The sequence below is a fragment of the Vombatus ursinus genome, unplaced genomic scaffold (assembly GCF_900497805.2).
Source record: "Vombatus ursinus unplaced genomic scaffold, bare-nosed wombat genome assembly UNPS02014773.1, whole genome shotgun sequence".
NCBI lineage: Eukaryota > Metazoa > Chordata > Mammalia > Diprotodontia > Vombatidae > Vombatus > Vombatus ursinus.
Genome location: NW_020954551.1, coordinates 37521721 through 37547444, shown reverse-complemented (window position 1 = coordinate 37547444; position 25724 = coordinate 37521721). Strand labels below are relative to the sequence as shown.

General features: G+C 47.2%; 1 protein-coding gene across 1 annotated transcript in view; it reads left to right on the top strand.

Annotated features, from left to right (window-relative positions):
• Nucleotides 1–25724, top strand: part of PLXND1 (plexin D1) — a 200568-nt gene that overhangs the window by 156483 nt on the left and 18361 nt on the right. The window contains exons 20-30 of the mRNA XM_027863909.1: nucleotides 1076–1190; nucleotides 2803–2910; nucleotides 3377–3489; nucleotides 5017–5124; nucleotides 6632–6762; nucleotides 8308–8506; nucleotides 17644–17790; nucleotides 18868–19024; nucleotides 21544–21647; nucleotides 22422–22485; nucleotides 23623–23657. Of these exons, the coding sequence (XP_027719710.1) occupies nucleotides 1076–1190; nucleotides 2803–2910; nucleotides 3377–3489; nucleotides 5017–5124; nucleotides 6632–6762; nucleotides 8308–8506; nucleotides 17644–17790; nucleotides 18868–19024; nucleotides 21544–21647; nucleotides 22422–22485; nucleotides 23623–23657 (1281 nt within the window). The remainder of the gene's footprint in view (nucleotides 1–1075; nucleotides 1191–2802; nucleotides 2911–3376; nucleotides 3490–5016; nucleotides 5125–6631; nucleotides 6763–8307; nucleotides 8507–17643; nucleotides 17791–18867; nucleotides 19025–21543; nucleotides 21648–22421; nucleotides 22486–23622; nucleotides 23658–25724) is intronic.

Here is a 25724-nt window from a genome sequence, read left to right as displayed (position 1 = left end):
CTCTCTGTGTGCGCCTCAATTTGACTATCTATAAAATGGAGAGGCACTGTGGTATAAAGAAGATGGCCCTGGAGTTGGAAAGACCTGGGTACAAGATCTAGCTCTGCCCCATGCCGGCTGGCAGGGCGGCTCTCTTAAAACTGTGGGTCATACCAGTGGAACCAAGCCCCATTCCAGCGGCCTCCTGATAAAGCATTCTCTTCATCTCCAGACAGAAGCAGGGGGCAGCCGGAAGCATGTTTCTATCTTGGACATGGCTAATACAGGAGCTGTTTTGCTAGACTATGTGTATTTGTAGCAGGTTCTATTTTCTTGCTTTCTTAATGGGAAGAGGAAAGGAAGGTAGGAGGGGGAGATTTTGGATCCGAAAATAAAATAAAATAATTTTTTAAAGAGCCTGTAGGTTGCAAAGTAGGACTTCTCATTCTACATTGGTAGTTCCCTAGACCGACAAAGTCACAGGGCTAGACCAACCCCGCACCCCACCCCACTGCCAAACCACTGCCTTGCTTACTTCTCTTATTTGTTGTGGGTATCAAAGAGATCGTGGATGCAAAGCCTTTTGTTAAGGCTTACAGAATGTCAGTTACAATGGTGGAAGGATGGGTAGGATTTGGATGGGTGGTGTGGAGAGAAGGGACGACATCCTGACATGTGGAAAGTGGTCTGGATGGGCTGAGTTTTAGCCCTGTCTTCTCCTCATTTTGTTGTGTGCCTTCAGTCAAATCACTCCCCCTCTCTGGACCTCCCCTGGAACATGAAGAGGTTCATAACCTAGAGCCTGTGAACTTTTAAAAAAATATTTTTATAATTATATTACAATGTAATTCATTTCCTTTGTAATCCTAGGTATTTTTGTGCATTTAGAAACATTATTCTGAGAAAGAGTCTCTGAGGCTTTACCAGACTGCCCAAGGGGTCCGGATTAAAGCTGGATTCTGTGCCCGAGCATCGCGCCAGAGCCCCACATCCCACAGGCAGGCTTCCCACCTGGGGTTAATGCCAATCAGGCCCTTCCCATCCCCCCTTCCCTCTGCTGTGGGCTTCTCATATTTCCCTTCCTCTCTCTGCTCAGATCCAGGTTGGGAATTTCAACCAGACTATTGCCACACTACAGCTGGGTGGGAGTGAGACAGCCATCACCGTCTCCGTCGTCATCTGTAGCATCCTGCTCCTCCTGTCCATCGTGGGTAAGAAGGGAGATGGGCCCTGGGCCCCCAGGTCTGCCATTCCTCCTTAGTAGCACACTCAGACATGACCATTTCATGCCAGGGAGGGAATCAGGATTGGGGAGATTGGGACCCCCACCATCCCTCACTGCTGCCTGCACCTTGCATTGACCCTCACTCCCTCACCCTGCGTAGTTGCATGTCCCACTGACCCACATAACCCTCTCCCCAGCTCACCCCCACCTCATCTCAAGCCACTGTAGGACTCCAAGAAGTTGTAACATGTGGTTGGATAGGTAGCTTGGTACCCAGATGGTAAAAGACTTGGGATGCCAGGCGAAGGACTTTTGACTTTCTTCTGGAGGCAGTAGGGAACCATTGATGGTTCATGAGCAGAGAAATTCATGGTGCAAACAGTGTCCTAGGAAAAATAAATTTTCTGGGAGTGTACAAGATATTCTATATAGAATATTATTTTATCACTCAAAAAACATTTATTGAAGGCCTCCTTTATATAAGGCACTGTAGGAGAAATGTAAGAGCCAATACCTAATACTTAGAAAATGCTGCTTGACCTAATAGCCTTCATTTCCTAGAACAAATATTGCGGAATTCATTAGTGCTCCTAGGTGGATGTCTACTCCCAAGGTAATTAACCTTTACAGCAAGTACTGCTAGTTACTTAGCAGCCCCCCAAATACTGCTTCAATCTGGTCTTCACCTGTACATAAGAAAGCTTTAACACAAAAGTTTTAACCTTACTTGACCTTTACTAATTTCTATTTCCTGTCCCACTCCCCTTGCTGCATGGGCCTTTCCCTCCAAGACTATCCTCCATCTACTCTCCATGTTTCTTCTATGTACTTGTTTAGACACAGGTTGTCTCTTCTGTTAGAATGTAAGCTCCTTGAGGACAGGGACTGTTTTTTGTGTTTTTGTCTTTCTTTGTATCCCACCATTTGGCATAGTGCCTGACATATAGTGAATGTCTAATAAATGCTTGTTGATTGAGTGACTAACACATAGTTTTCAAGAAATATTTTAAAATCTCCTCTCATCTGCCAAAAAAAAAAAGATATAACCTGTACCCTCAAGGAGCCTACAGTCATAATGCGACCACATACACATAGCACATATATACACATTCATGCAGCACACAAGCACACATGCGTGCAGGAACATGTATACACACATGCATACATACACACAGATCACATACCTACACATTCATGCACACATGCGTGCAGGAACATGTAACACATGAATGTTCACACACATGCGTACACACACAAAACTACACACACAGAAATAACCACACCAGGCAGTCTGTGTGCATTAAATGCCAAGTGAATGGTCCAGCTAATATGAACTATTTAAGTGGAGATCAGCCTGGACTGGGGTTATCATAGAAGGCTTGAACAGGGCCTATGAGAATGGCTAGGAATGAGATGGTGATGATGATTTTAATATGCCCTGCTTCTCTGTGGGAAGAGGAACTCCCCCTTTCCATGCCTGAGTCCTGGAGACAGATGAGACTGGTTAGTTAAGGGTCTCATGCTCTGTGCAAAGGATCACAGAGCAACAAGCCAGGGACTTCTGGCTGACCCCATCCTCCTTCCTCCTCTTCCCCCAGGGCTGTTTGTTTTCTGTACCAAGAGCCGCAGAGCTGAGCGATACTGGCAGAAAACCTTACTGCAGATGGAAGAAATGGAGTCCCAGATCCGTGAAGAAATCCGCAAAGGTGACAGAGGCTGGGCAGGAGAAGCCCCCAGCCCCCGCCCCAGTCAAGAGGACCCCAGGCGGGGTCTAATGGAAAGAGCAATGGGTTGGAAGTTAGGAGACCTAGGTTCTAGATAGACCTCTGCCCCACACTGGCTGTATGACCTTGGGTGAGTCACCTCATCTTTAAATGGAGGGAGTCAGACTGGATAATCCCTAAAACCCTTTTCAGGTCTACAATTCCAGCTGATTTAAGAACAACAGTAGCCCCATGCCCAAGGGCTGACCAATACTCAGCCTAGAACACCTGTGTACACTAGGAATGCAACCACTCAGAGACTGTTGCTTGACCCCCAACTGTACCCCCTTACCCCAGGAATCCCTGCCGCCCTGGAGGTATTGAATGGGAAGAAGCCTAAGGCAGCCCTAGCTAGGTAGGATGAAGTCATTACATAGCTCATGTCTGTCCTGGGCTTCCTCACCAACAGGCTTTGCTGAACTGCAGACCGACATGACGGACCTGACCAAGGAGCTGAACCGAAGCCAGGGCATCCCCTTCCTGGAATACAAGCACTTTGTGACCCGTACTTTCTTCCCCAAGGTCAGAAGCACCTCTGTTTGCAGAGCCTGAGCCCTCCTTGAGGCCCCCAGTGACATGGAACCTTAAGCACACTCGTTGTTGCCTGCCTTATGGTGCAGTGCAAAGAGTGCAGGTCTGAGAGTAGGGAAGGTGCATGGGTTCCAGTCCAGGTTCTGCCGTGCCTGAACGAGGTGACCTCACTTTTCTGAGCCTCAGTATTCTTGTCCATCAAATGGCTGTAGTAATGACAATATGCCAACCCTATAGGGCTGTTGAGAGGATGAAATGAGATAATGGATGAAAAGAAATTTTACTTCTGTAAGATGAGACTAGCTGATCTCTAAAGACCTTTTCATCTCTAAATCCAAAGCACCAGCCTATGACCCTGACCACAGGTGCTATTTTTGTCCTCCACTTGACAGAGGAGAAAACTGAGATTCAGAGTGGTCAAGTGACTTGCCCAAGGTTACCCACATTTACTAGTAGCTGAGCCCAGCCTATTTCCTGCATCTCCTGCCTCCCCAGCTGACGCCTTTTTCCAGTGGACTACATGGTTTTCCAGGCAATGGTCCAGTGGAAAAAGTCATGGCGTACATGTGGGGAAGGCAGTTGGTCCCCAGGTGGATGAGTCTTATCTTCCCTCCCCAGATGTTCCTTCAGTCAGCCCAACACCAGGGTAAATCCCTGGGGTGGATGATTCCTTTCTACCTGGAGCCTGTTTGTGCCCATACCCCTGGTAGGCTGTTTCCCAGTTTCCATGCTCCACCCCAGAAATGGCCACATCCCCACCCTGACTGTTGATGATTTGCATCCAGCCCATGGGCCTCCCTCCTCCTGGTGTCCATTTGGCAACGCCATCTGCTGCCTGCACAGCATCAATGAGCCCAGTGTTTCTGGGGGCCTCATTGGGTGACCGCCCCACTCCCCGCTAGTCTTCTCTCTCTCCTGCCTGGGCCATGATAGCCTTGTCCAGCCACCTTTGGGAAGGTAAAAGGTGAGCTCAGGAAAACTCCTGAGGCTTTGCTGGAGAATGCCATTCCTACCGAAGCCATGGAATCTCCAACTGCTGGCTTCCACTGAGTCTTCATTGGGGGATGCTAAAGCAGCCCCATTGCTTCCCAGATTTCCAGGTGGTTCATTTTACTGAGCTGGCAAGACAGCCCCTTCCCCCTAGCCCAATGCTTGGAAAGTATTACCACTGGAAAGAGACACCAAGTTTTTCTGGTTGTTTGTATCCTAACACATCCTTTAAGAAAAACAACAGCCTTCCGAACTTCCTTCCTCCAGGGCAGCCTGGAGCTCTGGCCTTCTGCTTAGAGAGCCAGCCAGGGCTGAGGGGCCATGGGGAAAGCACCCAGGGCCGCAGGGGCTCAGAGCTGGCCTGGCCAGGTCCATGGCCCAAAGGAAGTGAGGCCCTGCAGAGGCAGCCGAGGGCCAGCAGAGAATGGAGGTGGAGGGAGGGTTTTTCTGTTCTCTCCTCAGAGCGGAGCGTGGCTTTCCACTCTGTGACTCCCTCCCATCCTTCCCCTGGTTTTCCTTTCCTTGCAGTGTTCCTCCCTCTATGAGGAGTGCTACATTCTGCCTTCCCAGCCGCTCAACTCCCAGGGGGGAGCTCAGGTCCAGGAAACTCATCCGCTACTGCTGGGGGAGTGGAAAGTGAGTATGCCAAACACAGTCACTGCCTGGAGACCTTGGAGCCCCATGGCCGGGGACCAGATCCTCTCCATTGCAGACAGTCATTTCCTCTTCTGTCCCCCTTCGAGACTTTAGGGGTGCAAAGGCAAGAGATATGTGTCCCTCAGCCTTCCTGTTGTACTTCTTATCTAGCTGGGCCTCCCCAGGATTTCAGGGAACTCAACCCTCAGCCCCATCACCTCCCATTCTCAATCATGCTCGGAGGGAATGGGTAATCGGTGAGGGATGGGGGCAAGGGGAAACACATAGCCTGAGAGAGAGCGTCCTTACAGCAGGTAGCATGGCCCATCACCCCCTAAAGCAAGCCCATTTATCATTATTTCTAATGATAATCAGACCCCATTAACCAAACATTTTAATTCTGCTGCATGTATATGGTTCTAGCCTGGGTTGCATCATCCCCGTTGTCTCTTTGTCCCTGCTGGATTCAAAGCCAGACGAACCGGGTTCAAATCTCACCCTTACCAGTGTATCAGCTGTGTGATCTCAATCACATTGCTAACCTCTCTGGACTTCATTGTTTAAGGAAATTCCAAAGGAATGTAATATGGTGTTATCTTTGCCCGTTGACTTCAGCATCTTCACAGATCCCCAATATTTTGCACAGTTGATCTTGGGGTGTGTGTCCTGGAGAGGCTTTCTTAATTTGCATACTGAAGTTGCAGTGGTGATGCTCTGGGCAAGCTGTGACCTTGTGTGATGGGGGTGAGGAGGTGGCCGAATTCTCACAGCGTTGGGCTCCTTCAGCACAATTGACGACATTAGTTGTCCCTGTGGTCTTAGAATCACAAAATGTTAGAGATGCAGGGATCTTCTAGTCCAACCCCTCGATTAGAGAGGTGAAGACGGAGGTTGGATTGGAACCTGGATCTTCTAATTCCAAATTCAATGTCCTTCCCATAAAACCTCATGGTTGGGAAATCTGGATTCTGGCCCCACCATAGCCACTTACTATCTACGTGATCTGGGGGAAATCACTTTGACCTTTCTCAGCCTAAATTTCCTCATCTGTAGAATAAGGCAGTGAGATTAAATGGTCCCTAAGGTCTTTTATAATTCTGTATGCAAAGAGAATCTGGCACACGCACCATTCCAGACGTCCATCACACTCATGGCTGATGCCATGTTAGTAAACTGATGGGTTTTGCCCATGTACCAAGTCCCCAAGTACATATGGTTTTCTCCCAATGTTGTGACATTGGTATCCATTGGCATAGTCTCACTGGCTTCATATGGCACTTAAATTCTCTGCTTCCTGCTGCCCTCCTCCCACAATTGTACCCCAAGAAAGCTTCTGCACCTCCTGCTCCCCGTTTTACTTCTGGCTACAATGACGCCCATCCCAGAGCTAAGAGATGGTGGGCCATGGGAGGGGAGCAGTGAGGAGAAGAGAAGAGGGGGTAGGCCGGCCTGGGGCGGGGGCGCTTTGCCGCCCGCAGTGACTTCACTGCCCCTCTTTCCTCTTCAGATCCCTGAGAGCTGCCGGCCCAACATGGAGGAAGGGATTGCCTTGTTCTCCACCTTACTCAACAACAAGCACTTTCTCATTGTCTTCGTCCATGCTTTGGAGCAGCAGAAGGATTTTGCCGTTCGAGACAGGTCAGTACAACTGTGGGGATCCGTTCTCTGCTCCTCCTTGAAGCCTTGACATAAGATGAGCCTTGGTAATTCTCAGCCTTCCTTCCTATGCCTCACGTTCCCCAGAAGTAACCCTGTATCTCAGCCTGGCTAATAGTCACTATTATAATAATGGACCTCCCTCCCCTGCCCTTCTGTGGTCCCATCAAGTTTTAAATGCTGTTAATTCCCAGACCTAAGAGATCATGGAGGTAACTCTGGGGAGAGGAGTGTGAATGACATTGGGTGCCATCAGCCTGGGAGTCACGGAGAGCCTTGAAGGCTAGATCCCTGAATCCTGCTGTAGAGTGATAGTTCACATCTGACCATATCCCATTAATGGAGGATCCCATCATCCCCAACATGGTGCCTGGTGTTATCCCTGCCCCCCCTTCCACTTCCCACCTTTGTACAAGTCATCTCAAGCCTAGAAGGCTTTCCCTCCTCAACTCGACTGCATAGCTCCTTAAATACTTCTGCAAGAGGCTTTCCCTGAGCCCTGCAATCATGAACGCCCTCCCACCCCACCAAAATCACATTGTCTTTAGTTTATATATGTTTTGTGCAGTGTGGCATGGTGCAGAGAAAGTTGGCCTTGGAGCTAAAAAGAACTGAGTTCAAATCCAGTCTCTGACACATACAGGCTGTGTAACCCTGGGCAAGTCACAGTGTTCCCAGTCAAAGGTGTCAAACTCAAATACAAGTAGGGGCCACTAATCCATGCTTAAGGATCCCTGTAGGCTGCATATAAACTTAATTTTAAAATGTAATATTTGTTGTTGTTCAGTTATTTTTCAGTTGTGTCCCATTTGGGGTTTTCTTGGTAAAGATACTGGGGTGGTTTGCCATTTACTTCTCCAGCTCGTTTTACAGATGAGGAAACTGAGGCAAACAGAGTGAAGTGACTTGCCCAGGGTCTCACAGCTAATAAGTGTCTGAGGCTGGATTTGAACTTAAGAAGATGACTCTTCCTGACCCTAGGCCCAACACTCTAGCCATCTATCTCTGCTTTATTGTATTTTATTTATTTTGTTAAATATTTCCCAATTACACTTTAATCTGCACTCAGGATTATTGTGGGCCTTGGGTTTGACACCTCTGCTCTAAGCAGCTTTCTAAGATAGATCACAAAGAAGGTGGCCACCTCCATTGGGGGAGAGAGTTTCCTCCTCCTCCTCCGGGAGTTCCCTATACCAATGACCTCCAAGTCCAATGCTTAGCCCTGTGTTTCGCACATGCTTACCTACATGCATGTTGCTTCCCCTCAGTAAAGGTTATCCTTTGTGGCTCGTGAGGGAGATTGGCTTTGCTTGACTTTACCTGTTTGTTGTGAAGGTTTTTTGATGTTATTGTTACTGATCTTTAGTGGAAGGAGAGAAAGTAAATGTTAATTGGGAAAAATAATAAAATGCAATTAAGAAGAAAGGATGTAAGCTGTCTGAGGGCAAGGACTATTGACATTTAGTCTCAAGGTCCCCATTGCTTGGCACCACAATTCATCATTACTACTGGGCCCCTCCCACTCAGGTGCAATCTGGCCTCTCTGCTCACCATTGCTCTGCATGGGAAGCTGGAATACTACACCAGCATCATGAAGGACCTACTTGTGGACCTCATCGATGCCTCGGCCTCCAAAAATCCCAAGCTGATGCTTCGCCGGACGGAGTCTGTGGTGGAGAAGATGCTCACCAACTGGATGTCCATCTGCATGTACAGCTACCTGCGGGTAAGGGAAGGGTCCACAATGGAAGCACTCAGGAGAGTGCAGGGTGTGGAGAATCGAGTCTCCTTTGGGGGCCTGTGAAAACTGCTGCAGCTGTCAAGATCTTTGGGCCTAATTCAGTCCAACTCAATCTAATCCAAGAGGCTTTTCCCAAGTACCAGCTATGTGCCTAGGCCTGTGCTAAGTGCCTGGGGAGCATTCCAGATGGGGCCCCTGTCCCTGAAGGGCCCACAGTATGGCAGGGGAGACAGGGTAAGATAATAGCGGTGCCTGGCCTAGGTGCTGGAGAAGAAGGCTAGAGGAGGGGAAATCAGTGTGGATTGGAGTGGTCAGTCGGTAAGACTTGAGCTAGGCCTTGAAGGATTGTTGAAAAGAACGTCATCTGGCCTCACCTGGAATATTGGGTTCAGTTGTGGCCACTAAGACATTGCTAGATTGGAGAGCAGCCAGCATGGCGGAGGCCTTTAGATTTATGCTCTAATAAGACATTTAGTTAAAGGTACTAGGGGTGTTCAGGTTGGAGAAGAGAAGGCTCGGGGGTCATGATGGCTATATTCTAGTGTCTGAAGGGCCTTCATGTAGATGGGAGGAATTAGACTCCTTCTGTTTGGCCCTAAGGGGACATAACCAAGAATGATTGAGGCCAATTAAGCTATAGATGTCAGGATTAGAACTGCCCCAGGGTGGAATGGCCCACCTAGAGGGATGGGAGGTCACTCTTCCTCAGAGGCCTGCACAGAGAAGCTAGACAACCAATCATCAGGTATGTTATTGGGACAGGGGGGATTCCTTCTGTGTTCAGTCTGGTCCTGATGTCTGATGAGGTCCCTTACGGCTCTAAATGGCATGGACAAACATCCCGAGGTGGGGAAATAAGCACAGTATGTGTATGCTGTGGGATGAAGCAGTGTGTGTTGTGGATAAAGGGCCAGCCTTCGAGTCAGAAAAACCTGGGTTCTGACATATACTGGCACATGCAAGTGATTTAAGGTCTCCATACCCCCAGAAACTCTCCAGGACTGCAAGCCTCAAAACAATTGCCAGTCCCTGTTGGTAGAAAGGGTTTTCTCACCAGCATTTTTTTCACTAATGGAATCACAGATTGGGCCCCTGTTGTGTGATAGTGAAAAGATCAACTGCTGGAGAAGAGAGTTCATGCACGGGAATAGGAGGAGATACAATTGGATGGCTGGGCTGGGGCCAGACAATGTAGGGCTTTGAATGTCAGACCAAAGAAGTTGGACTTGATCCTGAGGGTACTGGGGAGCTATTCAACGTTCCTGAGCAAGGGGGTTGAAATGATGAAATGAGTACTGTAAGAAGATTCACAAATGATACAGCTCAATCTCAGAGAATCACAAATGAGGCATCTCTGATCTACCACCAGCCACCAGGGAGGAATTGTTGCTGTTAATCCATGAGGTATCAGTAATAATGCCTTAAATACCTATAGCTCTTAAAAGTTTACAAGACACTCCAACCCTCCAGTGAGCACTGAGCTCTGACAACAGTTATGTAAGCAGAGGATCTTAGCTCTGGAAGGTACTTTCACTATCATTTAGCTTAGGCCTTTCATTTTACAGGGGAAGAAACTGAGGCCCAGAGAAGGAAAGTGACATACTCAACTGGTTAACCCAAAGCTGGGACTACAACTTAGCTCTCCTGATGATCTGACCAATAAAAGTTCACAAAACAGTTTTCTTTAGAAAGAAACTTACTATTATCTTCATTTTATAAATGAGGAAGTAGAGTCTCAGAAAGGTTGTCATTTACACATGGGGGAAGAGCTAGCCGGTGTCAGAGTCTGGATTTGAACCCAGGTCTCTGGACACCAAGCCTAGTACTGTTTCTATGATACCACAGTCCTGTAACCTCAGAAACAGAAGCCTGGGGAAGCATCTGTTCTGGGGATTTGAGAAGAGCTAATGTCCAATCCACCATTCAGCAAGAAATGGGTAGTTTGGGGCTCATTGCACAGGCTGCTTTCCGGCCTTCTGTGGCAAAACAGCTAGAGTCCCGGGCTTGGCTCTGTGGTGGCTGATGCAGGATTTTTTTGGGCGGGGGGGCATCATGGTAGCAGGCCCCATTATACATGATGCACTTAGCAGGTTTCACGTAAGCAGCCTTGGCACCCTAGAGACCTCTCCACCTGGAAATGGCCTAGAACTGGTTTAAGTTGGATTGACCATTGGCTCTATTGGTGTAGAAGCCAGAGAGTGTTGGGCTGGTTATGCCCTCTGTGCCCTGCCTTGGAGGCCAAAACTGTAAAAGGCTTGTGTTCTGGGGTGGGGTAGACCCTGACCCACATAGATGTGCCCTCACTCAGGTACATATGCATGCAAAAGTATACTTACAGACAGCCACACACACACACACTTGTACAAATGCTCATACACTCACACCAAACACACATATAACATAATATAACCTATACTGCTTATATATTATATTGCAATATATTATATACAATTAAATAACATTAATATAATATAATTATATCTTATGATATATATAGTTATAGATAAGATATAATTATAGATAAGATATAATCATCTGTTATCTAATATGTAACTATATGTTATATAATTACATATCATATATAGTATTATATATAATTACATATTAAATAATAGGTGATTATATCTTATTTATAAGACATAGACTATAATTATATAATATATAGTATAACCATATATTATATAATTACATATGATATATAACTATATGTAATATATAATTATATAATGTGTAATTATATATTATGTTTGGTATATTGTATTATGTTATGTTACATGTAATATATATAGGATGTCCCAAAAGTCTTAGTGTGGTTTTAAGCTCTAATAACTTAAATATTATCATAGTTTCAAGTTATTGAAGCTTTAAACTGCACTGAAGCTTTTGGCACATCCTGTATATACACAAAGAAGCTTACACACATGGGTATCAGCTTTAAAGAGTGCTGAATTCAGGAGTCACGAGACCTGGGTTCAAATTCTACGTTTGCTACTTCCTGGAGGTTTGACCTTATACAAGTTGCTTCACTTTCCTGAGCCTCAGTTTCCTTCTTTCTAAAGAAGGAAAAGATGATGCAGTTGCTTTTTTTTAAATACCAGATTTGGAATAGGAGGAGCTGGGTGTGAATCCCGGCTCCAACGTTTCTTCTGTCTGTGACCTCTGGGAAGTCACTCCAGGCTTGAGTTTTTCTCAGATATAAGATGAAAGGGTCACATGATGGCCTCTGAGGTACCTTCCAGCCCCAGTTCATGGTTCTTTGTCTTTTGGGTCTGGGATCTCAGAAACCACCTAGACCCAACTCTCCTTAAAGCCCAGAGAGGGCAGTGATTTGTCCAAGGTCACACAGCATCCCCATCTCACATGCTGTGTCTTCCTTCTCTCTCTCATTTCAGCAGACTCCCTAGAAATTATTTCATCTGCCCACATAAGTGCATTGGATACAACTACAAAGTCAATATTCCCTTCCTCTGGGGGGAAGAGAATGAGGAGAATAGACTTTAGAATTTGCTGTGAAATATATGAGCCCACCCAGGCCATTGGCCTTATTCCTGTGTTTCTCCTGTGTTTCTCCTCTTCTTCTCATTCAAGGCATCTAGATGGCAGAATGGACAGAACTCTGGACTTGGAGAGTTCAAATCCTGCCTCAGGCACTTACTGGCTGTATGACCCTGGGCAAGTCGCTGACCCTCCCTCAAGCCTCAGCTTCCTCATCTATAAAAATGGGGCTAATAATAGCACCTACCCCTCAGGGTTGTTGTGAAGCTCCAGTGAGATTAATAATTGTAAAGCACTTAGCGTAGTGCCTGGCACATAGTAGGCACTTTATAAATGTTCACTGTTACTGATTAATTCAATTCCATGAGCACTGATTAAAATGGTACCTACTATGTGCCAGTCCTTGGAGAAAATTAAACACAAAAAACTAAAGACAATACCTGCCTTCAAGAAGCTTGCATTCTATTGTGGGATACAAACAAATAAATGGATAAATAAGTAGAAGATAAAAGTGTTCACAACTCAGATCTAGAAGGAATAGGAAAGGCTTCCCAGAGGAGGAGGCCCACAAGCCAAACCCTGAAGGGATTCTAAAAGGCAAACATAAGTAGGGAGGGCTTACCAGGCATGAGGAGATAGCCTATGCAAAGGCACATAGGCAGGAGATGGGAGGCCCAGCTCAGAACTGTCAGTTAGTCAGTTTGGAAGGTTTGAAAGGTAGAGTCTATTAAGGGAAGGTAATGTGCAGGGAAGTCTGGGAAGGGCTTTAAATGCAAACTGAGGAGCTCATCTTTCATCTCAAAGGCAGTAGGGAGCAACAGATGTTTCCTGAGCAGGAAAGTGTGAGGTGGTGAGATCTGTCCTGGAAACGTGGGAGTCCAACCAAGGCTGCTGCAGTTGTTCAAGAGAGAAGATTTGAGGGCCAAAGTAGGACGAGTAGAAAGGAAAGGGCCCAGTAAAAACTCCCTTAGTGCATCTCCCACTGTGACAGACAAGATTCCCATATACCCGCCGGAAAAGGGACAAGCAGTAACCACAGCAAAATGAGGGAAAGCATTTCCTCTGATCCCCACATCCTGGGCTGGTGGCCTCACCCACCTGAACAAGCTAGATGTATTCTGTTGTGCGGTTGCCCCCCACCGTTGAGTTTCCCCAGGGGAGCCAGGAGACAAGGGCCCACCACTGAGGCCAGCCTCACTGACGTAATTCCAGCAATGCTGAGTCAGGCTGAGCATCTCCAGTGATGCCCGCTTTCTCCCACCTTGTACCCATCCCTAGGCCTCGCCTGACTCTGGCCTCTGCCGGCTCTCTCTCTCACAGGACATTTGTGACGATGATGGGCTTGCGTTTCATTCCAAAGTGATTCTAGTTAATCATGGCATCTATTTGAAACAGCTGTTTAAGGGTCCCTCAATGGTACAGTGGAAACATTCCAGGCCCCTGAGCTGTGCCTGCTGAGTTAATATAACATGACACAGACATTTGTTTTATGTTAGTGCTCTGCTGGCCCACTGGCCCCATCACTTTGGGAAAGAAGGAAAAAATGGAAGACATACTGCTCTCTGAGAGGAGGGAGATGCTAGACTTTCTATTAGCTGGAGCAGAGATAATAATATTAGGTCATGGGAAGCCTCTGAGAATCCTAAAACCTTGGAATCTAGAACCTTACAGCTGGAAGAACACAGAATATATGATTTAGCAGGAACCTTGGAAGACAGAAATATTGTCAAAAAGGATGTCAGGACTTGAAGGAACCTAGAACCTAGAATATTAGAGCTGATGGGAACTTGGATCATAGAAATGTTAACTCAATAGGATGTCAGAATGAGAAGGGACCTTAGAACATAGAATATTTGAACAGGCGGGGGCCTTAGAACAAAGAAATGTTAACTTACAGGATGTCAGAACTGGAAGGGAACTTGGGACATCAAATTTTAAAGCATAGAATATTAGAACTGGAAGGAACCTTGGAATGTATAATGTTAGCAGATAGAATGACAGAAATGGAAGTGAATCTTAGAACATAGAATATTAGAGCTGGAAGGGATGTTAGAACATAATATATTAGAAGGCAGAATCATGAAATAGCAAAGATGGAAGGAATCAGAAAGATATCATCTAATCCCCTCGTTTTACAAATTGATCAATTGATCAATCAGTAAATATTTATCAAGCAACTGCTTTATTAAGCACATGAAAACAAAGTAGTTCCTGCCCTCAAGAAGCTGATAGAGGAGAGTGCTGAGAACCACAGGGACGAACTTGCCAATTCCTGGTCCTACAACAGTCATGCAGCAGGGTCAGGAGTAGCAAAAATACTTGCCAGGTAAGGAAAGTTGGCCCAGACATTGCGCTCAAATGGAGGAGAAATTCCTGGGGTAAAAGATAGAATCCTTTGTGAATGAGTGGTCATCCTGAGCGCTCTTTAGACTTTTCACCTTTCAGAGATATTGGTTCTTTGTGGTCTTGTGGCCTCTTTGCCCAAAAGTCTAAGCAATTAGGGCTTATCATCTCTCTCCCTCTCACCGCTAATGTGTTGAGTGGGGAGGACTAAGGGATATAATCTCTACTTTGTGGCTAAAGAAGGGCCAGATGCAAGAGTGCAGGGTCTGGGCTAGAACCCTAACCCTTGGGACCCCCTCTCTCCCTGCCAGGCCCCTCTGTATTCATCCTTGCTGATATCTCAAGCTGGTCTCATCAGTGCTCAGGTCAGGACTGGTTCTACCCCTCCAGCAATGAGCCAGCATTAGGGGAAGGGGAAGGGTTGGGGAAGAGTTTGGCAACGGCTGTTCCTCTGGACCCTCCAACGGTACATACTGATAGCTACCGTGTTGGTTCTCAAGAACCAAAGAGGAATCCAGTTACATTATGCTATAGCTTTTGGTCTTGGCTGATTTTAGGGCCCAAAAGAACAGACCCGCATGGCTACCTACTAGCTGTGTGACCCTAGGCAAATAACGTCACCTCTGTTTGCCTCAGTTTCCTCAACTGTAAAATGGGAATAATGATAGCACAGACCTCACAGAGTTGTTGTAAGAATTAAATGAAATACTATTTCTAAGCACTAAAAGCATTGAGCACAGTGCCTAGCACATATCAGGAGCTTAATAAATGTTTATTGACTAAATAACCTTCGACTAGGCCCATCTGACCAACTAGTTCAACGGTGTCCAGTCAAAGAGCCCGTCAATCTGCTGGGGATGTCCCCAGCAGGCAGATGTGGGATCTAAGCTATGAATCTCAAGAGGCAATCCAGTGGGGCAGCAAGAAGGAGAATATGGCACCAGTGGCTTCTTGTCAGGAATGGGAGCTGCTGTCCAAACCAACGTGGTCTTTACCTTAGGCTCTAGTGTAGCCCATATGGCCATCTCAAGGTTGGTTCTCTTGGGGATGATGCAGTCCCTTGACAGAGAAGTGGTGGACTTCAGATGTGGAGTGAGGCAGGTGTTGTTAGGTATGGCCAAAGTGTTGATTTAGTCTATGTTCTAACTATTATTATTATTATTATTCTGACTATTCCAAAGGAGGATTCTGTTGTAGGGGAGTGAGACATTGGGAAGGGATAGCAATGTTTTAACAAAAAAAAAAAAAAAAGCCACCCCAAAGGGTTTTTTTTTTTTTTTTTTTTTGTTAAGGCAGTAGTAGGATGTACACTAATCCAGGGATCAACAGACTTGGGTTCTAGTCTCAACTCTGACACTGACTCACTGTGTATATGACTTTGGGCAATGAATCAATTAGTAAGCATTTACTGAGCATCTACTATGTGCAAAGCATCTGTGCCAGTGTCAGGGACACAAAGACTAAAAAAACCATTCCCTACCCTCAAGGAGCTTACATTCATTTGGGGGAGACAACATGAATGCAGGTAAGTTTATACAAAATTAATACATACAAAATTCATTCTCCCCTAAATTTTTTAGGGGAGAGACACTAGCAGCCGGAGAGATGAGGAACAAGGCCTCACTGAGGAGGTGGTATTTGGGCTGAGCTTTGAAGGAAACAAGGGCCTCAGTTTCCTCATCTTTAAAATGAGAAGTTTGGTTTTAAAGGTCCGAAGGGTCCCCTTTAGCTCAAGAACTCTAGGAGTCAAGGAGAAGAGGAAAGTCCCCAGGGGAAGGAAGATTGAGGTGGGACCTTGGGAATAAGTATAAACTTCCACTTACTGTAAAGGAAATTTAAGGATAAAGATCTGGCTAGGCCCCAGGGAATATTGCAAACAGTATGTCTGGCTCATTAGAGAGAACCAGAGGGGAAAAAAAGTCAACTTCAGCTCATGAAACCTTTCCCCAAACATGTGACCCAGAGTCCCATCTGTGGTCCGGTAACCATGCAAATGCTGCCCCCCTTCCTGGGGTTCCCATTGTGGGGATAGCGTCTGGCCACACTCAGACCCCTGTGTGACCCACAAGAACCCCCTGGGTCCCAGCCATGATACCAGGCTCAGTGAGGAGAGTCTGGAAAACGGAACTAACCAGCTGAGATACTGATCTCTCCCTGTTGAGTCCCCTCCACCCCCTGCCGAATCAGCATCGTTTGTGGTTAGCTGAATTTCCCCTCGGCCAGGCCAAGTCAGAGGGAGGTTTCTGACTTTGCTCCAAACCAGTTTTCCCAGCAGCCATCCAAGGAAGCACTGGAGCTGCCAATCCCTACTTCGCTGCTTCCCAAACTTGGATATTTGATTAGGGCTTTGCAGGTTTTTGCCGCAGCCCACGGTTTCCGGCTCTCCCAGCCAAGGATCGATTTAAAACTGAAACAAATGAGGGATATGGATTTCCCCACCCCCAACCCCTACTCCACCCCTCTCTATTCCCATCCCTGACTCAAATAACACCAGCCAAAAGACCGATCAGTCCAGGTGCCCAGGCATGCACTGGCATTTGGAAAGCCCTCAGCATCCCAGAGGGAATTCCAAAAGGCTTGAGACCCCAGGGGAAGTGACTGTGTTCCTCAGGCCTGTTTTACTCCAGGCCGGGTTCACAGATGAGCGATTTACCCAGCAGGATTGAATAACAATGGACTATTTTTAGGATTCTGGCAGGTTTTCTAAACAATGTAGGGTTGGTCCCAAGTTTGAGTTCCTCAGAAGATTTTGGAAACCAGATTGATGAGCTGATTACTTAACCATCATTTCCTTCTGGAGATCAGGAAGGGTGTCTTGGTAAAAAGCAGTCCTCTGGCCAAAGGATAGAATGTTGGCTGAGCGTCCATCAATTAATCAATCAACAGCATTTGTTAAACACTTATATTTAAGACTATATACATATATATATATATATGACGACTATATATGACTATATATAACACAGTTAAGACTATACATTCCAGATAAGGAAATTTCCCCTGCCAATGCAAGATGGCATCTCCTACAACTTAGTAGCAGGTACTTAATAAGTACTCATTGATTGACTAATTGCTTTAGACACTTGGATGACATTCTATCTTTGGTCAGAGAATGCTCCTTAGGCACACATATTTGTGTAGGATTCTCATCAGTCTGGTTTCCAAGATCTCCCGAGGAGGACTCAGATTTGGAGTGTGGGAGTGGGTGGTCTATTTGGCTCATTCAGGAGGAGAAGCCTTTGGTTTATCCCTGTTTTCACCCCCAATCTCTTTTGTTTCCCCAGGAGACCGTGGGTGAACCCTTCTTCCTGCTCCTATGTGCAATCAAACAGCAGATCAACAAGGGATCTATCGATGCAATCACTGGAAAGGCTCGCTACACGCTTAACGAGGAGTGGCTGCTGAGGGAGAACATTGAGGCCAAGCCCAGAGTGAGCAGCCCCGACTCCCCCTCCAGCGGTGCCTGTGGGAGGAGCTCACCCCCACCAACCAATGGTTTTGGGGGTAGAAGGGATGGATCAGAGTAGCTTGGTTGAGGAATGAGGAAGGACATTGATAAGCCAGCTGTCACACACATCGGGGCAATGAGTCCTTGCCATGGAGGTTGGATTGAAGGGATTAGGATCTAGAGAAAAAAAAGGCTTAGATGGGGATGGAATAGCTGTCCTCAGAAGCTGATAATGTGGAAAACGGGTTAGACATGCTCTGCTTGGCCACAGAGGAGAGAAGAACAAATGAGTGGGAGTTGTCATAGAAAGGCAAGTTTTGCCGCGATATAAGGAAAACCTTCCTAATAAATAGAATTACACAAAAGATGAGTGGGTGGCCTCAGGAGGTGGCTGGTTCCTGCTCCTTGGGGGTCTTTAAGACATCTTGGCTAGACGTCCATTTGTCGGGGAGGTGGTAGAAAGGAATCTTGGTCAGCTTGCTAAGGTTCTCTCAAGTTCTGAAATTATGATTCTTAGATTCTGTGCCTTCTGGCTGTGTATAAGAAGGACTTGGCTTTGCAAAAGAGATGCAAAAGCAAGATACAGTAGGTTTATTTTTCTGCCCAAGGAGGGAGACTTTCATGTGCCCTGTCACGGCACCAGATCCTGACCCACTGTCTTATTAGGGTTTTTTGGGAGGAGTGAGCTGATTGGTAGGATTAACCCCCACTGCCGATTGTGAAACTGAGCCACGGGGAAGTGAATTGACCAACTGTCCAGGATGGGTGGGTTTGCCTTTAGTTGGGGAGATGTAAAGCCATGGTATCTGGGAAAGGGCTGATAGGTCTGTGCCCTTGCCCCATGTCAATGGCCCTACACCCCCACCAAAGCAAAGCCAGCAGTCCCCTAGTCAGGCTCGTGACTCCCCAGATGACCCTCAGGCAGGACGAATTCATGCCTTGCTGGGCAGCAGAATCTTGTTTGCCAACCTGATCAAGGCCTTCTGGAAGACACCTGGGTTGGGGTAACCTCAGAGGACTGCTAGTGTTCTCATCTCTATTTCTTCTTTTCTCTCCCCAGAACCTAAACGTGTCCTTCCAGGGCTGTGGCATGGACTCTTTGAGTGTTCGGGCCATGGACACAGACACGCTGACTCAGGTGAAGGAGAAGATCCTGGAGGCTTTCTGCAAGAATGTCCCCTACTCCCAGTGGCCTAGAGTGGAGGAGGTCGACTTGGGTGAGCACTTTACAAATGGTAACCGCAGATAGACACTGGGCACTTTCTGGAATTTGAACTGAGTCTTCTGACTTGGGGCTGGGGGAGAGGCCTGAATAGATTTTTCTCAATCTAAAGGCAAGTAGTTGCCTCCAGCTGACCCCCTTGGATGAACCACCCAGGTTCCCAATATTCAGTCAGGGCTTTGTGCTTTTATGAGTTCTTTCACTGGCTAAGTATTAGATTTCATCCGTGATAGCCCAGCGAGGGAGGTGCTGAGAATATATGTAGAGCCCTTGTGAACTTTAAACTGCCATATAAATGTTAGCTCTGACAATTATTATCATTCCCATTCTAGAGATGATGACAGTGAAACACAGAAAGATTGGGAATTGTCTTGCCCAAGATGACACAAACAGACAGTTGGTGTCAGATCAAGATAGTGTCATTGATAAAAAGAGCACCCAACTGGGAGTTAGAAGCCCAGGGTTCAAGACCTGACTCTGTTTACAAATGCTGTAGAGACACTTCCTAGTTAACCTAGAGTTCAATGGAATATATGAGTCTCATACTATTCCCGTGGGAAAAGATGGTGAAACAGGGGTTAGACAAGAGTATATATAATTAAGTGAACTTGGAACTAGCTGAATGGTTGGACCCTGACTTGGATAAAGACAGATGGCGTGCTCATCAAATCTGCAGATGACACAGAATTGGGGTGGATGGCTAACACATTGACTGACAGAATCAGAATTTGAAAATATCTTGACAGGTTGGAATATTGGGCTGAATCTAACAAGATAAAATGTAATGGGGGCAAATGCAAAGTCTTTCACTTGAGTTTTTTTAAATCAGCTTTGCCTGTACAAGATGGGAGAGATGTGTTTAGAACCCAGTTTATCAGAAGAAAAAAAAAGAAGTAGGGATTTTGGTGAATGGCAAGCTTAGTGTGAGCTTGCATGTGATAGTGCAGGCAAGAAAGCAGATATTATTTGGGGCTGCATGAAAAAGGTGGTATCTGGCACTAGAGAGGTAGGAGTCCTACTGCACTCTGCCCTGTTTTCGGACCATAGTGGGAGCATCATGTCCACGTCTGGTACCACATTTTAGGAGGGATATTGATAAATTGAAGAGGGCCTAAAGAAAAACATCCAGAATGATGAAGGGCGCACCCTTGGGTGCACACCCTTGGGTGAACTGGGGGTATTTGAAGACCTAAGGGAGACATGATAGGTGCTATTAAAGGGCTGTTGAGTGGAGAACAGAATAGGTTTGTTTTTTCTGGTTGGCAAAGAGCATCCCTGGGAATTATGAGTAATGATTCCAAAGAGGCAGGTTGTAGGCTTCATATAAGGGCAACCTTCCTAACCATTAGAACTATCCACAAGTGGAATGGGATTCCTTTGGAGGTCATGAGTTCCCCAATATTGGAAGTCTTCAAGTTGAGACTACTGGCCAGTTATGTTATAGGGAAGATTCTCATTCAGGTATGGCTTGCATTAGATGGCCACTGAAGTCCCTTCTGTGACTCTGAGATTCTGTGACTCTGACTGTGGCCTTGGGCACAACATTTTATCTCTCCAGGCTTCAGTTTCTTTACCTGTCAAATAAAAAAGTTGGACGAGGTCAAGGTTTTATTAATTTCATTTGTGTCATAGACCCCTGGGCAGTCCCTCTGGTGAAGCCTGTGGATTCCTACTCAGGATCATGTTTTTACATGCATGAAATGAAATGCAGATCATAATTACAAGGATTACAAATGAATCCAATTGTACTGAAATAGCTATTAAAAAATAAAACAAGACCAACATGATCATGGATGAAAGGTTAGGAACTCCTGGTCTAGATGTTTGCTGAGGTCCCTCTGGCTCTAATGCCCTGTGTTCTCTAGTCTGTCCAGTTCTAACAATCTATAGTTCTTTTCTCAATGCTTAAGCCCCAGTACTTTACCCCCTCCCCCATGTGGTCTCCCCACTTTCCTCTCCTTCCTCAATTTCCCATCCATCACTGTGATTCTCAGTTCTTCTTCTTTGATCCAGACTTCCTTTAGCCCACCCATCACTATCACTCTCTCCACTACCAGAGACAGTAGGAGCCACTCAAGCCCATTATCTGTCGAGGGTCCTAAGGGCTTCTTAAGAGTCCAGGTTGTGGCTCTAAAGAGGGGAAAGGACCCCTCAGGCACTGGGGAAGCATATCCCGACAATCTCCCACCTGGAGAGCTCACCATCAAGCCTGTGGGCAAGTGGGAGTGGGGGAGTAGGGGTGAGTGGGATGATTCCAAAGCTATGCAAGCAGCTGTGCCCATGAAGATCTTATAATACAGAAGGCAAAACCAAGGCTAGCACTCAGGGAAGACATAAGAATAATGACAAAGCAATGCAAGAACATACAGGATAATAGAACCCAGACTTAATATGGAAGGAAGAGCTGGGAAGAGAGACTATCCCATAATGGTCAGAATGGAACTTGACCCTTACCTCCCCAGCCTTCCTGCCCCAACCCGACCTGGTCTCCACCCCCCACATCTCTCTCTTTAGAGTGGTTTGCTTCAAGCACCCACAGTTACATTCTACGAGACCTGGATGACACTTCTGTGGTAGAAGATGGCCGAAAAAAGCTCAACACCTTGGCACATTACAAGGTAAGGCAGCCCCAACTCTCCTTCTTCCTGTCTACTCACTCCCCTTTCCCTGCCTTGGGCTAAGCCCCTCAAGGCCTTCCTCCCCCACCCCGTGCCCTGAGCTCTGCACCCTCAAGGCCCTATCTCTTAAAACCCCCCACCCCACCCTGAACTCTGGCCCTTAAGATTCCCCCTCTCTGAAATCCTCCCAAACTATCCTAAGCTCTGGCTCTTCATGCCCCCCTCTCAAAACCTCCTACCCCACCCTGAGCTCTGGCCATTCAGGCCACCCCTCTCAAAACCTCCTACCCCATACCCTGAGCTCTGCACCTCCAAGACCCTCTCTCTTAAAACCCCCCCAACCTGTCCTGAGCTCTGTCCTTCCAGGCTTCCTCTCTCAAAATCCCCACCCCTCCCTGGACTTTGGCTCTCCAGGCCCCCCCTCTCAAAACCTCCTACCCCATACCCTGAGCTCTACACCTCCAAGACCCTCTCTCTTAAAACCCCCCCCAACCTGTCCTGAGCTCTGTCCCTCCAGGCTTCCCCTCTCAAAACCTCCTACCCCATACCCTGAGCTCTGGCCTTTCAGGCCCTTGAGCTCCCCTGCCTTGGTCAGAGCCCCATCATTCACCTCCCGTGTGGCTCTCTGTCTTGGCTGTGTGCCCATCTCTGGGCTGCTTCCCCATGGGCACGTGCCCAGTGTGACTGATTTGGGTTTTCCAGCACCCCAGAGGGCTGGCGCAGTGCCCGGCCATCCCGGGCTTTGACTCTCATAGCTTTGCTTCTTTCCTCCAGATCCCTGAAGGAGCTTCCCTGGCCATGAGCCTAACAGACAAGAAGGACAGCGCGCTAAGTCGAGGTAATTTCCTGCCTTGGCCTCTCTGGGTGGAAGCCCTGGGCTCTAGGACCACGGCTTTCCCTTCTGCCCTGGGCTCATGAAGTCATGCTATTGCTGAACAGAGCGCTAATGATGGGGAGTGGCTCAGGAGAAGAGTCAGACTTTGCCAGCTGGATTTGAAATAGACCCGAGGTTTCTCTGCCTAAATTCCACTACTACTACTACTGACAATGATGGAGGAGGAGGAGGAGACAGTGTGGTACAGTGGAAAGAGCACTGACTTCGAAGACCTGGGTTCAAATCCTGCCACTGACATTTAGTAGCTTTGTGACCCTTGGGCAACTTACTTGTCCTTGGGCCTCAGTTTCTCATTCCTAAAATGTAAGAAGACAGTGGGCTGTTTGCAGGCTGGCAGTGGAGTGTGGGAGTGAGGAGAAGAAGTTGGTCACGGACTATTTCACGTTTGGTTTCCTATCCCCAGAACCATAGCGCATAGTAGGTGTACATGCTTGTTGATTGGTTGACACATTCATTCATTAACTAAAAGAAAATGAGATGCAGTTCAAGAGGAAGCAGTGGTTCTCAGCCCTCCCCGGGTGGGCCCCAGTGGGAGGCCAAAGCTAGACTTAAAACTCCTCCCTGACCCATCAGCCAGACCTTCAATCTGGAGCTACTTCCCTGATGATGGTACCTCATGGCCCTGGTCTCTCGGTTTGCTCATCCCACAGCTGGGGGGAGTTATCTCTGCCTTTTCCCAAAGGAAAGACCTCACGGTGAAGTAAAAGGAACATGGACTGTGGAGTCAAAGGACCTGAATTCAAATCTTGCCTCTGATTGCTTTCTATCTGTGTAACCTTAGCCAAGTCACAGCCTTCCTGGGCCTCAGTTTTCTCATCTGTAAAATGAGGGTGTTGGACTAACTGCCCCCTCAGTTCCTTTTTAGCTCTGAATCTACAATCTCATGATCCACTTAGTACTGAGAGGCTCCTTGTAAAAATACCACCTCCTACCCCCAATACCCTCTACCAGCTGGCAAGCCAGGCAGTGGGCGCTGTTGAGACAAGTAGCTGAGGGGAGCAAAATCTAATCTACCCAGCCTCCTTTTCCCTTTCTTTTGTTCTCTCTCTTATACTTTGTTTTGACTTTTTTCTTTTGCAGTGAAGGATTTGGACACTGAAAAATATTTTCATTTAGTAAGTATCGGATTCCAAAAGCAATTGAGGTTAATAACAGTGTGCTCAGTGTGTGGCCAGAAGTCTTGTCTTCGTCTTTTGGTTTCTTTCCTCCCATTTCCTCTATAGGAAATTTCGCTCTGGAACGAGCCCAGCTCCCAAGCACACTGTATTGGTGAGGAGTGGCAGAGACACACAATGAATCTCTGTGTGTGTGTATACATGGGTGTGCACGTATATACATGCACACACACACACACACACACACACACACACACACACACACATTCACACCCAGGCTCACTCCCTCACACATTCACACATACCCCTTCGCCATCCGGACCATCAGCCCTTTGTTGTGCTAGCAAAAAGCATGAATCGCTAATGGGGCGCAGGCGGCAACTTCAGTCTTTCCCCGCTTAATTAGGGGGTGATGAGGCTGTGACCCCAGGCAGCGTCAGGGGCAGGGTAGGGAGAATGCTTTCCATGTGTCTGAACAGACAAGGGAGTTTGTCTGGGGGGCCGGATGGCCTGTGATCAGGCCGCCGAGGGGCCAGAAGGGAGCCGAGGGGGAGACGCTTTGTTCTTGCCGCCTTCGATGGGTTGCCCTCCCCCTGCCCCCACCCCAAGGGTGGTGGGTGTTGGAGGAGGAGCCGAGGTTTGGGATCTGCAAAGAGCAGAGAGAGCAAGTGAAAAACATGTGCAGAAGGGCCCTTCCGCTGCTGTGCGCCTTCCCATAGGCCAGCCTTGGGCAAATTCCCTTTTCCCTATGTGGACTTATTTCCCTTCCTTTGAAGCTGGTAGGAAAGGTTACCTGATGGGGAGGGGCATACTTCACTATAGTCTGCACTGGAGAATAAATCAGTTAGTTACCTGGATACTGTCCCAAAAGGGCTTTCTACTCCCCTACTACCCCTCACCTTCTTCAGCTGCTTCCTTGGCCTGCCAAAGGGACAGGGGATGAGAAGGCAGAATGGAGGGAGCTTACAGTCTAGCTGAGAAGCCAGGTCCATCACACAGGAAAGACCTAAGGACAATTGTAAAGCAGCCTGCAACTTGGAGACAGCATGGTACAGTAGAAAGAATACCAGAGATGGAACTCTAGGACATGGGTTCAGTCCCAGCTCTGCCACTCATTACCTGGGTGACCTAGGGCAAGTCACTTAACTGCTGTGTGCCTCAGTTTCCTCATCTATAAAATGAGGGAGGCCTCCAAGGTCCTTCCCACCTCTAGATTATGATGAAATCACAGAACCTTGTGGCATTGGTTTCTATGCTACCTAAGGAAGAGCTGGGTGGAGGTGGGAGAAGGGTGTGATGACGGGTCAGAAGAAAATCCCCAAACTCAGCAAGCGTGTACCAGACGCCTCCTCTTTGTGAGCTCGTGCGCTGGAAGCTATAGAAGGTGGAGAGAAGATGAAGATGTCGTCCCTGCTCTCACAGACTTCTGAGGCAGGGAATAAGGTGTAGCTAACTGCAGACAGTCCATACTGAGCACCACAAGACACACACGAACCACTTGTCATCGGTGATCAGAGGACAGAGAGATCACTTTCTGATGGGGAAATCAAAGCGGGATTCCTGGAGAAGGCAGGGGTTTTTGCCAGGCAGAGATGGGAGGGGAGAATATTCTAGCAAGAAAGAATGGTGCAGGGCAGCTAGGTGGTGGAGTGGAAAGAGCACCGGCCCTGAAGTAAGGAGGACCTGAGTTCAAATCCGGCCTCAGACCAAACACTTGACACTTACTAGCTGTCTGACCCTGGGCAAGTCACTTCACCCCAATTGCCTAAGAAAGAAAAAAGAAAGAATGGTGCGATCAAAGGTGTTGAGGCTGGAAAGTGTGAGCCACCTTCAGAGAATGACCAGTCATCGAGTTGGTTGGAGTATAGGGCATGTGAAAAGGAACAATGAAAGAGAGAGAATGTTTAGAACTACATTATGGAAGGTCTTGAATGCCAGACTAAGAAAGCAGCAGGGTTTTTGTGCATAGAGCATTGAGCTTGGAGTCAGGGAGACTTGGGCTCCAATCCTGTCCTTGGCTGTATAATTGTGGGCAAGACTTTGACCTCTTCAGGCTTCAGTCATTTT